At 41.9% G+C, this 14,799-nt stretch overlaps 1 protein-coding gene and 1 pseudogene across 2 annotated transcripts; one reads left to right on the top strand and one right to left on the bottom strand.

Moving 5' to 3' along the window:
• Positions 1-7,010: 7,010 nt before the first annotated feature.
• LOC307052761 (developmental pluripotency-associated protein 3-like) lies at positions 7,011-7,505 on the bottom strand (the record flags this gene model as incomplete). The annotated part of the gene is made up of 1 exon (XM_079703877.1): positions 7,011-7,505. One exon carries the CDS (start codon positions 7,503-7,505, stop codon positions 7,011-7,013), a length of 495 nt encoding a protein of 164 aa, XP_079560003.1.
• A 4,991-nt stretch (positions 7,506-12,496) lies between these two features.
• On the top strand, positions 12,497-13,627 carry LOC307051527 (olfactory receptor 7D4-like; annotated as a pseudogene). The gene is made up of 2 exons: positions 12,497-13,151; positions 13,367-13,627. The product of its transcript is annotated as an olfactory receptor 7D4-like (transcript).
• The last annotated feature ends 1,172 nt before the right edge of the window (positions 13,628-14,799 follow it).

The following is a 14,799-nucleotide window of genomic DNA, read 5'->3' as shown; positions in this document are numbered from 1 at the left end:
TTCCCTAGTTGCAGTCCCTGGTTGCGGAGCACAGGCTCTAGCTGCGCGGGCTTCAGTAGTTGTGGATCATGGGGTCCAGAACAGAAGCTCAGTAGTTGTGGCGCACGGGCTTAGTTAATCCGCGGCATGTGGGATCTTCCCGGACCCAGACCAGGGAAGCCCTCAGCCACTGATTCTAATTAAACTGTTGAATGAATTTGTTGTTCACGAATTAAAATACATTCATATTTTCTCTTGATTCGCAGCATTTAAAAAGATACTACTTGTTGGGACTTCCCTGGAGGCGCAGTGGTTAAGAATCCGCCTGCCAATGAGGGGACGGGGTGTGATCCCTGATGCGGGAAGATCCCACATGCCGCGGAGCAACTAAGCCTGTGCGCCACAACTACTGAGCCTGCGCTCTAGAGCCCGCGAGCCACAACTACTGAAGCCCATGTGCCTAGAGCCCATACTCCACAAGAGAAGCCACTGCAATGAGAAGCCCGCGCACCGCAACGAAGAGTAGCCCCTGCTCGCCGCAACTAGAGAAAGCCCGCGCACAGCAACAAAGACTCAACGCACCCAAAAATAAACAAAACTTTTTTAAAAAAGATACTACTTGTTTTTCCTGTCAGTTGTACATTGAAGATTAGATTCCTCCCTCAGCATTTTTCCCAATCAAGTAAAGTGCCTGCACTGTCAAATCTGGGAGTAGTAACCCTTCATGCACTCCCCTCTGTCACCCTAGAAATGTAATCAACCAAACACAGAACACTTTCCCCACCTCCTACTCCCCTCATGTCCAACATGGATAACTCCTACGCCTTGTCTTTTTATGACTTAAATATCATTCTTTCCTTACCTTCAACTACTCTCACATAAAGATAGAGAAAATAATATGGTCCTCTACTTTAGCTCCAGAACCCTAATACATTTTAATAATACGTTTATTAATAATACATATTAATAATACATTTATTTTCTTGGAAAGGTGGTTGCCTCCTCCAGTATTTTACAAGTTCCCTAAGAACAGCCCTGGGTTGAATGTTTTCACTAAGTGTTACTCAAGCATGCATTAGTTGGGGGGGTATATCCTCTAGGAAATAAATAGGTGAAGGAAATGCCCAGATTCTTTCATTTTCTCCTTCTACAAAAACTCTCATATCATTTCATCATTTTCTTTCTGTAACAACTGTGACATCTATATTGTGTTTAAAACACATGATTGTGTTTTAAAACTTATGTAACACAGGATTCTGTCTTGTGTCCATGCTTTCACTCTCAACTTTCCAAAAGCCCTTTCCCGAAGTAGGAGTTATTGGGTTCTATTTCAGTTGTAAATGATGTCAAATCACTTTCCTGCTTAAAATGTTTCAGAAGTTTCCTTGGCCTTTGAGTATTGTCCAGGGCACCTCATTCCCGGTCCTGTCCCTGCTCTCACTCTTAACTCCCCCCACTCTCCCTTCTTTTTCTGCCAAACCTCTTTCTCAGTTTAAAAAATAAAAACAATAAGCTCCCAACAATGCAGTATTTTGCTCATGAAGTGCCCGTCACCTGTAATTTTCTCCCCAATCTGCAAATCCTCACCCTAGCTCAATGACCTGACTACGTAAATCCTACTCATGCTTTATTTCACAATTTAAATATCAGTCCCTCCCAGTACATAGTATCACCTCCTAGTAAGACACTCTATGTCCATATTACAAAACTGCCAGTTTTCATTTTCAATCTGAATTCCTAGATAGACATAGTAGGCCCCATGGTGGCAGTACTATGTCTCTTTTGATGGCCATTGCTTTCCTGTCCCTGGCACACAGACTAACTCATTAAAGGAATTCAATGACCATTTGTGGATTGCCAGACAATTTGCCATTCTCCACAAAAATGTTCCAGTACAGTACACACAAAAAGAGGAACACAAAAACAGAATTACAACATAAAAATCAAATAAGGCTCACATAAAATGGGCATAATATAACAGAAACCAAAACACTGTACTTCTGGAAAAATATTTGTGTTACTTTTACTCATGATGAAATTGGATAGGATATTCTTTTTGAAAACAAATGCCTTGAAGTTAAAAGCGAAATGTTTTCCTTATGTTTCTCCATAATAAATTTTAGACATGCTTTTAAAAAGTTGATCAGCAACAGAAAAATACCAAAAGACCTATGGAAGGGAATTTGTAATATCCAGAAAAAGTATATTTGCCCTTAGACCTAGAAAAACAACCTGAGAAGCTCACCCTGAAAATACACCTCTACAAATGTGAAACAATATATACACAAGTTTACTCACTGCAAGTTATTAACAAATGCTAAGTCAATTGTTAGGTTGCTGAGGAACAGGATATTCTGTGCATCAATGTATCATCCCACAATATTTTTTCCTCAAACAGAAAACTCTATATTTATATTTAAAACAGACTGCTCTAATGATCACTACCTTCAGCAAGTAATCAAACTTAGCATCACAAATCAAAGGATGGCATACATTTATATCTTCCTGACAGAATGCAATTTGATGGACACATCACCCTCAATATATCCTGAACTTATCTTGAAGCCTCTACACCGGGAGTTGGCACCCTTTGGTCACAGGCCTGTTTTTGTAAATAAAGTTTCTCTGGAACACAGCTATGCCCATGGCAGCTCACCCAGTACAAAGGCAAAGCTGAGTAATTCCACACCTATCTGGACCTTTTCAGATAAAAGGTTTGCGAACCTCTGCTCTGGATCCAATTGCCATTTCACAGGAAATATTGATACATGACATGGAGGAAACATTTAAACACAGCCTGAAAATAAAATGTGAACTATCAAAATGTGTGACTTTCTAAAAGACTGGGTGTGACTCTTCAAAAAGTCAATACACTAGACAAACAATATGAACTGATCTAGTATAAAAAAGACTAAAACACGTAAACAATTGCTACATATAAACCTTGATTGGGTCCTAAATCCCAAAACAACCAAAATCATATTTTGGAACAACACAAAAAAGTTTAGTTTTTACACAGGCTAGACAATAGATTACGTTATTATCTTTAAGTTTTGTGAGCAAAATAGTATTGTGGTTTTAGTAAGACAATATCCTTATCTTTAAAAGATGCATTACCAAGTATTTAAAGGTTAAGTATCATGTATGCAATTTATTTTCAACTTACTCTCAAATAGTTCACCATACAATGCATTTATTTACTTGAGAGAGCAAACATGCAAAATGCTAAATAAAAATAAGTGAATCTACTATAGTGAACATTCATTGTACTAGATGTTTAGACTTTCTTTAGGTTAAAGATTTTATGGAAAAAAAATGGGGTGTGGTGGGGACACATGTACTGCAAGCATCCTGTTAATGGTAATCTCAATTATTTTAGAACCAGTGTCATAAACCCTCCCATCATTTTCTCCTTGAGGACCCTGTTTTAACTCCGTGTGCATGTACCGGTCTAAGTACATTAAGTATACTTGCTTTTCTTTGGGTGAAAGACTTGTGGTCTACATACATTTATATTAATACACAGAAATTAGCACACCATGGATACCCAAGAAAGCATCTCATCTTCCAACCTGTATGCACTATTCAAAAATAAAGAACATGCAAAGATGAAGACAAATTCTCAAATGAAACTTTGCGTAAGAAAAGAGGCCCTGTGAGCCAACTTTCCCTTGCCGGCCAAAGAATATTGCCCACCATCTGGGTCTACTAGGACTGACTCATTGACCACTGCAGTGGCTGACCTTCGCACATCCTGAAAGGAATTCAGAACACAGGTCAGAAATGAGGCACTCTGTGCTCTGGGAAAACTGGCAGAACATGCATGCATTCAGATAGTTAGATATTTTCAGAAGAAAATTTTATGAACCCCAATTCTTGCATTCTCCTATACTTAGAAACACACGAAAACCATTAACTAAAGTATCTGTTCCTCCTGACTAGCAGGAACCTTGCGCCAAGATGCTTGATTATGTGAAATAAAATCCTTATTTATGGCAAGACAAGGAAAATTTAGACATAAAAAACTCTTCTCTACCCTTTGGCCTCCCCTCTCCCCCCACTGTGTATTGTGTACCCACATTATGCATTGACCACACCTCCCCCATCCACAGGAATACCTGCTCAACCATAAACAGCAACATTCTCTGAGCATCAAGACAACTTAAAAGGTAACAACCCTTCTTAAGCTTGTAAAGGGTCACATGACCCACCACGATGGCGCTTCCATCTGGATTATGTAAACTGTCAGTAATGCACCATTGAGGGACTTCCCTGGCGCTCCAGTGATTAAGACTCCACGCTTCAAGCGCAGGGGACGTGGGTTCCATCCCTGGGAACTAGGATCCTGCACGCTGCGAGGCGCGGCGGGAAAAAAATTTATTTAATGTAAAGCACTTTGTCTCAAAAAACTTATATAAACTGAGTCTTGACTTCTAAAAGGCGAAACACTTCTCAGACCGTTCCGAGATGCTATTCCGGGGTTGTAATCGTCAAATTTGGCTTGAATAAAATTTTCCAATTCTTTCTTAGACCGACTGATTAATTTTCTATGGTCAATTATACATACCCTTCTCCAAAACCACATATATACTAACATCCCCCCTTACCTCTTCAGAACCATTTCTCAGAGCTATCTCAGAGGCTGACTCCTGGACAACAGTCCTCAGTAACACACAATAAACTCAACTCACAACTCTTACATTTTCAAGTGGACACCCTCATACTCACACGAACACGGCAGGATCACTACCTTCATGGTAACCAGAAGGCGCGCGGGCCTGAGCAACCTGGCTGGAACAGCGGATATTCATGTCCTCATGGACTAAAGTCACAGGCCTCCGAATAGGGAAGCACGTGCATGACGAACCCGCAGACGCCCCTTGCCGCACCTACGAACTCGCTGAAGCGGGGGCTTAGGTCCGGGCGAACGTGAGAGGAGGGGCCAGGCCTGCCCAAGGAGACCCCTCTGAAAGCCCGAGCCAAACCTGCCCTTTAATGCGCTCCGTACATCCCAGAGCACTCCCTTAACGCGGGCCTCACCAAAGCACGACAACCAAAGCGACTCCCTCCTCGAGGCGCACAACCGCGGGACAGAAAGCTGCCGCGCACCAGTGACGCACTTCCGCTTCCTACCTCGGTCGTGGCGGGGCGGGGCTCTGAGGTTGGGGCTGTCAGCCAAGTTCCACCATTGCAGGAGGAAACTTGTTTCTCCCCACGTTCCGGTTGAGGGGCCTGGGGTCGATTCGGTGTCGGGGCCGGGCGCAGGAACAGGCCCAGCGGACAAAGTTGAGGCTGGAACTAGGCCTGTGGGCGGGGCTACGGCCAGAGGGCGGGGTCCACAACCGGAAGTTGTGTTGGAGGCCGTGCAAGGCCCAGCGCCAGGATTAGAGGTTAGGAGAGGACGGGGCTGCGTACTCACCCCTCACGATGCTCCTCAAGGGCTTTTCTACCTGCTTGTCCTCAACTTCCTGTAGCCCTTAGAATGATCCTCACATATTGATAAGCCTGACAATCCATGAGATGGTCTATCTCCTCCGTTCAGTCCTGTATTTAAGCTTTATTTCCCCGTATTTCTTGTTATTTACATTGGATACCGTGCTAAACTCTAATCATGGATTTCTGTTAGTATTCATAGTGACATTTTTCTGCAACCTTTGTATTTATCTTCTTCAAGTATGTATTTCTGTTTTTTATTTTCCCGATCTTACCATACCGTCCAGGGCCTCCCATACTAAGTTGAGAAACAGCACTGATACCAGGCGTTCTTCACTCATTCAGGAGTAGTTCTAAATTTTCTCCAAAATCATGTTTGCTGTATATTTCAGTGGGTGGCCCCAGAGGAGTTTATAAAGGTCTTTTGAAATCCTGTTTCCTAGCACATTTTACCGAAATTGTTTATGTGCATTATCAAATGTTTTATGCATCTATTAAATTGATAATTATATTGCTACGTTAATGTTTCATTCATTGCAAACAAGATATTCACTTTTTATGTAGCCAAAGGACTCTTTTCTTTTTAAAAATAATTTCTGGGTTTCCTACTAGCCTTAAAAATTCCCTTCCAACTCTAGGTTACATAGATTAATTTTCTTCTAAAATGGAATACTTTTACTGACCTTTTTTTGGCTGTGTTAGGTCTTCATTGCTGTGCAGGGGCATGGGCTCTCTCTCGTGGTGTGTGGCGATGGGGGGCTATTCTTCGTTGTGGTGCACAGGCTTCTCATTGCAGTGGCTTCTCTTGTCGCGGAGCACAGGCTCTAGGCGCGTGGACTTCAGTAGTTGCAGCCTGTGGGCTCAGTAGTTGTGGCTCATAGGCTCTAGAGCACAGTCTCAGTAGTTGTGGCGCATGGACTTAGCTGATCTGCGGCATGTGCGATCTTCTCGGACCAGGGATCAAACCCGTGTCCCCTGCATTGGCAGGCAGATTCTTAGCCACTGCACCTCCAGGGAAGTCCCTGACATTTTAACCTTTAATCCTCAAAGAATGTACTTTGGCATGTGGTGTGGGGTAGTGGATCCAATTATTTTTGTTCTCCAGAAAGAGAGCCAATTGTTTACTGATAATCTATCCTTGACATAGGAATTTGATATTCTACCTTTATTAAACAATAAATTCCTATATATACTTATATCAGGCTTTAGAGTCTTCTGTGCCAGAAATATATTTTTTTAAATAAGATCCTCTATAAACACATTTATTTGCTACTGAAAATTGAAACAGCACATCAAAAATTTTTATTGCAATTCAACACGCTGTTCTAACAATGCTGTGGCCAAGCCACCCAACCTGGTGTTCTTCACTTTCCTTCCACACAAGTTAATTGTTTCAAAAAGTGGAACTAAAATATATTCAAGTCATTCAAATGCAAGCTACATAGATTCCTTATAAGTTACTGTATTAAGGTAGAAAAGAGATGCAAGAAAAAAAGACTACACAGAACTTATAGGTTATCAAAATGTTGGTACACAATCTTTCCCAAGCTTCATAATCCTAAAATTACCAGCACGAAAAAATAGTACAAGGATAAAGTTTATGATTCCTTCGACTCCATGTCATAATTACTGTAATACTTATTGTTGTCATAATTCTCATAATTATCCTCAGAAGTATCTCTATGAAACCTGCAAAAACGACAGCTACATCTAAATCTTTGCCCTCTTGACTGAATCTCAACATCATTCTGCCATGGTTCTCTTTCAGAGTCAGACCGAGGAACTCCTTTGCCGTAGCGTTTTTTAATGGATTGAATCAGCCGTTCCATCTTATCTCTCCGATCCGTTAACAGGGTCCTCACCCCTCTCCTGTAGGGTATGTTTTCACCAAGTAACCGCCCAATTGGTTGAGGTAGACATTCTGGTAGAATGAATGGCAATTTGATACTAGGGTTGAGCGTCAATTTACTGAGGTTCTTTATCAACACTTCAGACATAGGTTCAGAGGCAACTGGAATTGCCTGGGAATTTTCATCGATGGACATTTGAGGAGACTCCAGGGTCCAGGTTGGGTTAACCTCAGATGAATCCATTGGGAGTCTTTTCACAGCTTGAAGCTTCTCCTAGACCTTTGGGTTCCAGTGGAAGGTGATGCTTTAGACTCAAATTGCTACAAAGTAGCCTGGAAGAACTATAGAGCTGAGAAAGAGGGAGAAAAATCCAAGCTAACACCGTGGTGAGAGAAGTATCCAACCTCTGTGCCAGAAATATTTACTTGTGTCTGTATCAGACTCTTTAGATAACAGTAGATTTATGTTATTTGAAAATTTAGTTGTAAAAATATAATGGAATTTTGGTTCAATTATAAAGTACCCTTTAGTTATACCATTTTCCTACACACTTAACATCCACACTGCCATGATTCCACTTTCTGTCTCTATACATTTGCCTTTTCTAGACATTTCTTGTAAATCAAATCATAAAATCTTTCATCAGTATAATTTTTTCACGTAGTATGTTTTTCAAGACTCATATGTGTTGTCGCACATATGATTTCTTTGTATTGTAGAATGATATTCCATAGTATGAATATGTTATGTTTTATATATTCATCAGTTGATGAATGTTTGGGTTGTTTCCACTTTGTGTATATTATGAGTAATGGTGCTATGAAAATTCATGTATGTCCTTTTGTTCAGACATATCTTCATTTCTCTTGGGGATTGTTACTAGGATTATCCAGAGAAACAGAACAAATATATATACATATATATATACACACACACATATACACATATGTAGATACATATATATGTATATATATATATATATGTTGTATATATCTCCTATTATTATCTACCAGGGAAGGAAGGAAAACCCAAACAATTAAAGTAATCGTTATCGTTTTGATTCCTTTATTGATGGCTAGCGCTAAATCCCACCAAACCCTTCTGAGGTACATCATGACATGTGTCTCAGAACTTTCCACTCAGTAGATGAAGAGACATCAGCTCATGCTTTCTATGGGCCAGAGGTGGTCCTAGAGAGATTAGCATCCCCACATTTCTGAGTTGCGCACTTCTGAATATATACCAGATTCCCTCAGATGTCCCATAGTGTGGTATCAGAGAAGCTTCAGGGCAGGAAGCAGGAGGTATTTGGCATGGGCGTGTGGGAAGGTGCTGTCCAGCTGGAGCTGGGCAAAGCATGTCACTGCTTCCATTGAAATAATTACAGCAGGCACTTCCCCGGTGGCACAGGGGTTAAGACTCCATACTCCCAATGCAGGGGGCCCGGGTTCAATCCCTGGTCTGGGAACTAGATCCCACATGCATGCTGCAACTAAGAGTTTGAATGCCACAACTAATGAGCCCTTGTGCCACAACTAAGGACCCAATGAGCCACAACTAAGGAGCTTGCCTGCTGCAACTAAGGAGCCCATGTACCACAACTAAGGAGCCTATATGCCACACCAGTTGCAGCTGGTGAGCTGCAACTAAGGAGCCCCCCTGACACAACTAAGACGCAGAGCAACCAAATAAATAAATAATATTTTTTAAATTGTTGGAAAAAAAGAATAAATTACAGCAGATCTGGCTCAAGGAAAAGATGAGGCAAGAGGAGTTTTAATTGGTACCTGTATCAGTTTGCTGGGGCTGCCATAACAAAATACCAGACTGCGTGACTTCAACAATAGAAATATATTTTCTCACAATCCTGAAGGCTGGAAGTTCAATATCAAGGTCTCGGCAGGGTTGGTTTCCTCTCAGACGTGTCTCCTTGAAGATGGACATCCCCTTGCTGCCTCTGCACATGGTCATCCCTCTGTGCAGGTGTGCCCTGATCTCTGTGTTTCCTAATCTCCTCTTCTTATAAGAACACCAGTGAAATTGGATTAGGGCCCACCCTAATGACCTCATGTTAAATTAATTACCTCTTTAAAGGCACTGTCTGAATACAGTCACATTATGAGGCACTGGGATTAGGACATCAACACAGGAATTTTGAGTGAACACAATTCAGTCCACAGTAGTACCCAAGATATGTAATATACCCTTCTGTAACTATTCCCTTTTGTTAATCATACCGAAAACATGCTGAAAAAGAGGAACCTGATGCTGTCTTGACCATAGGTTTTTTTCCCCTTTATATTCCTTTACACTACTATTAGATTTGGAATTTTTCCTTAGAGACAAAAATTACCTAACATTTACATGTCATTAAAAGGTATGTGGAAAACAAGACATTCTGAGATTAAAAGATGGATTACATCCATTATACAAATTTTTGGTAGTTACAAATGTTCAATTTGTGTAGGTGAAGTTTAGTATCAGGCAAAGACTAGGAAAGAGAGAGAAAAATTGGAACATTTCTCTGCTTCCAAGTTCATTTTTTTTCTATTTTTTCGTTTTTTTTCCAGATGATGAAACCAGTTTATTTCAAATGCTAGTAATAGCAATAGTTTAATTCACTGACTCATGCCTTTAAATATTTATTATTATCTTCTGGGTATGGGTATGAGATTTGGAATAAAGTAAAGGCCCCAAAATCATAGAGTGTACATTCTATTGGTAGAAAGTAATATATAAATAAATGCTAAACCTAGGCTTTGTGATAAATGCTAATAAAAAAGTAAAGACTAATTAGGAAAATTATTTTAATATAACTTTATTATTACTTAACCATCTAGAACAATTCCACGTGTGGATCTGTTCACCTTCCCTACAGTGTTACTGTCTCTGATATAAAGTGTTTGAGGAAAAGAAAGGAAGAAAAAAATGTAGGTTTGTTCTTGGAAAGGTTCGGTTGGATGTGCCTGTGAAATACCCCACGAATTTTCACTTGGCAGTGGCATGTGTTGGTCTGGTGTTCTGTCTTAATGGCAGTAATGGTAGAGCGAATTGGATTTTTATAGAGAAGCAGGTCAGAAAGACAAGATTATGCTTAGCTGAGCCTTACTCATGATGCTTCAGTTCTTGGTTTGGCCCTCACTTCCTAAGGAAAGGCCTTCACCACTCCTCATCCCCCATGCATCACAGATAAGCTCTCATGGGACACTGTCCATGTTGTTACAGATCACAATCCAAACAGCCAACGGGATTCACTGTAGCGAATCCTGTGCTGTGTTGCCCACTTCTCTCTTCAGAATTAAAGGCTTATTTTTCCAAGCATATGACAGCCCTGAGCCTTCTCTTTGAGAACTGTCCTCGGCTAAAGGAAGCTGCCTCACCCAAGGTCTCACCACTCAGATCTCTAGCTGTGGGAGCATAACTGACCACCATCTGTATCCACCACTGTGTTTGCCCTGAGGTTGCTCCTGCTTCCAGCCACCGACTGAGCTCAGCTGCGTAGCACTGCCCACTGCCAGGGTCATACAATGACATTGATCACCAGGGTCAATTACCCTTGCCTGGAGGTGACTCCTGTTCTTAGCAGAAAGAACTTGAAATGTTCATGCAGTAGAATAGGTTGAAGTTCAATGGTGGGAATCCCCTGGTGGTCCAGTGGTTAGGACTCGGAGCTTTCACTGCCACGGACCCAGGCTCAATTCCTGGTTGGGGAACTATGATTCCACAAGCTGGCAACACAGCCAAAAAAAAAAAAAAAAAAAAAAAAGTTCAATGGGATTTTCGCCATGTCTCTGGAACTGTTATCTTTTTAGGTGTCCAGGCCTCCAAACCTGCAGAGGCCAGAAGTGTGTAGACCTGGACCACAAACTCCCCACATGACTAACTGGGAGTGATATTACAGGGGTTCACTTCTGCTCCAACACTTGATTTCTGCAACCATGTCCTATAAACTGGAGATACAGCACATTATGATTGTTGTTGGTTTAGAGTGTCCACTGCATCCTATGAATTATGTACCCATAAATTCCTGTGTATTCAAATGCTTGCATTAAACAACATCATTCTGCTTGAAGTTAAGTGTGTTCCCATAACTTCCATCGAATCTTAGGTTTAACCCTCTCATATCAGATACTCCCTTTAGGCTATGTTTTACCTCTGTCCTCTCCTTCCTCGACAAACTTTACAGATCATTTATATTTGCCACATGTATTTCCTCAATACACACTCTTCAACCCAATCTACCTGGTTAAGGGCTGCCCCTGCCCCTTTATTTAGAGGTAATAAATGGAGCCCTCCATAATATCTACAAAAGCTTCCATGTTTTGGTTCTTGTAGAAATTAAACATTCCTTAGGGGATACCCTGTCACTTTTTTTTTTTTTTTTTTTTTTTTCAGTACGCGGGCCTCTCACTGTTGTGGCCCCTCCCTTTGCGGAGCACAGGCTCCGGACGCGCAGGCTCAGCGGCCATGGCTCACAGGCCCAGCCGCTCCGCGGCATGTGGGATCCTCCTGGACCGGGGCACGAACCCGCGTCCCCTGCATCGGCAGGCGGACTCTCAACCACTGCGCCACCAGGGAAGCCCCCCTGTCACTTTTAAAGTCAAATCAAAGAAGGAAGAATTTCCCCTTGGAGAATATACCTTCTTCCCCCATTGCTGCCTCAACACACACAGCATTGGCTGAAATGTTTCCATTGTCTTTTCCTTGTACCTCAAGGGAGCTGAGTTGTTAGGAGAGAGGAAAGTCAATACAACAATTTATTTAATGAGGAGCCCTGAGAATTCAACCCTTGAGATGATAATAACATGTCCCTGTTGCCCCTTCCCTATAGTTCTGTGACCCTTGCCTCAGTTGAAACCCAAATGGGTTTCTCCCAGATAGACTGCAGAGAAGAGAAAGCTTCAGTGATGACCATCAGAGACCGTGTCCCAGTAAAGGCTGGTGGAGTAAGAAGGAAAAGAGGAGAGAGGGTGGGTACTGGGCTTTACCTCTAGAACAGTGGGACTGGGACAGTGCCATATATATTTAGTCTATGACGGCAAAGTCTGTAGTTTTCAGACACTTTAGTTTCTACTGAACCCAGTTCTGTTTCTTTCTCTCATTTTGTGGAATCTGGACCCTCTCTCCAAAGACTTATTTCCCAGAGAATCACTACCTCTTCTCCAATCTTTCCCACAATCGGCCGTTAGCTGAACCTTGCTTTTGCCTCCTTCCCCAGCAGACGCACCAGTGACATGGGAGCAGGAAACCACACAGGAGTATCACAGTTCCTCCTCCTGGGTCTCTCAGACGATCCTGACCTGCAGCACCTCCTCTTTGGAATGTTCCTGTCCATGTACCTGGTCGCTGTGCTGCGGAACCTGCTCATCATCCTGGCCGTCAGCTCAGACCCCCACCTCCACACCCCTATGTACTTCTTCCTCGCCAACCTCTCCTTGGTGGACATCTGTTTCGTCTCCACCACTGTCCCAAGGATGCTGGTGAACATCCAGACACAGAGCAAAAGCATCTCCTACATAGGGTGCCTCACTCAGGTTAATTTATGATTTTTGCTGTAATGGATAGTTTTCTCCTGTGATGGCCTATGACCGGTTTGTGGCCATCTGCCTCCCCCTGCACTACACGGTCATCATGAACCCCTGCTTCTGTGGCCTCCTGGTTCTGATGTGTTGGCTCCTCATTTTCTGGGTTCCCCCGATTCATATTCTACTGTTGAGGCGGCTGAACTTCTGTACTGGCACTGAAATTCCACATTTCTTCTGTGAACTGGCTCAGAGTCTCAAGATGGCCTGTTCTGACACCCTCATCAATAACATCGTCTTGTTTGTGGCCACTGCCCTGCTGGGTGTGGTTCCTCTCATTGGAATCCTCTTCTCTTACTCTCGAATTGTCTTTTTTATGTTTTTGCCATACGTGGGCCTCCCACTGCTGTGGCCTCTCCCGTTGCGGAGCACAGGCTCCGGATGCGCAGGCTCAGTGGCCATGGCTCACGGGCCCAGCCGCTCCGCGGCATGTGGGATCTTCCCAGACCGGGGCACGAACACGTGTCCCCTCCATCGGCAGGCGGACTCTCAACCACTGCGCCACCAGGGAAGCCCCGAATTGCCTCCTTTTTAATGAGAATCTCCTCTGCAGCGGGAAAATATAAAGCATTTTCCACCTGTGGGTCTCACCTCTGTGTGGTCTCCTTGTTCTATGAGACAAGCCTGGGGATCTATCTCAGTACCGATATGACTCATTCTTCCCAGAGAAGCTCCTTTGCCTTGTAATGTACACTGTGGTCACCCTCATGATGAACCCCTTCATCTACTGCCTGAGGAACAAGGATGTATGTGAAGGGGGCCCTGGGAAGGTTCCTCAGCTGAGGTGCCCCTTGTCTGTGATGGGTCACCGGCCTCAGAACTAAGTGGACATTGTGAGGCTCAAAAACAAATGTGAATTTAAATATCTTGGTTCTTTTTTGACCCTGAAAGACATGCTTCATTTCTTCTATTTTCAAAGCACCTATGACTTTGCTTTTATTTGTTTTTGTATTAGTTTCTCCTCAACACCCTCCTCAGTAATTCCTTTTTAACTTTTGTTTCCTATTTGCAGACCATACATATCTATCTTGGGCCAGCTTTCTTACAGCCATTCCAGCGATTTCTGACATTAGATTTGTAGCATTTATATCAAATGTGGCATGGTTTCCCCCTAAAATTATCCTCTCAAATGTTGTTGTTCTTCACCTTAATTTGGTTGTCTTTCTCTGGAAAAAAATGGAATGAAAATCACACAATACTCATGACCAAACTGCTTCACATATCAAGTCTGTTCTTATTGTTTTATGTGTATATTTTATGTAATCTTGACAACATTTTTAAAGGTATTTCTCTCATTTACCTCATTTTTAAGAGAATGAGAATGGGATGGACGCTAACCTGGAAACCTGACATTGAGCCCACATTGCTAACTTTGCTATCAGTTTTCCTGAAAACAGTGACATGGTTTTCAACTTTAAGAGTGGGAATTTTTTTAATTGAACTTTTATTTTATATTAAAGTTGATTTACAGTTATGTTAGTTTCAGATGTATAGCACTGATTCAGTTATACATATACATATATCCATTCTTTTTCAGATTCTTTTCCCATATAGGTTATTACAAAATATTGAGTAGAGTTCCCTATGCTATACAAGAGGTCCTTGTTGATTATATATATAGTACTGTGAATATGTAAATCCCAAACTCCTAATTTATCAATCCCCCATCTTTCCACTTTGTTTGGTAACCATAAATTTGTTTTCAAAGTCTGTGAATCTTTTTGTTTTGTAAATAAGTTCATTTGTATCATTTTTTTAGATTCCACATATAAGTGATATCATATGATACTGTCTTCCTCTGACTCACTTCACTCAGTATGACAATCTCTAGGCCCATCCATGTTGCTGTAAATATCATTATCTCATTCTTTTTTAATGGCTGAGTAATATTCCATTGTATATAGGTATCAAATATTCTTTATCCATTCCTCTGTTGACGGACATTTAGGCGGGAA

This window comes from Hyperoodon ampullatus, assembly GCF_949752795.1.
Source record: "Hyperoodon ampullatus genome assembly, chromosome: 4".
NCBI lineage: Eukaryota > Metazoa > Chordata > Mammalia > Artiodactyla > Ziphiidae > Hyperoodon > Hyperoodon ampullatus.
The sequence above is the reverse complement of the archived record's forward strand: the minus strand, read 5'-3'. Positions and strand labels throughout refer to the sequence as shown.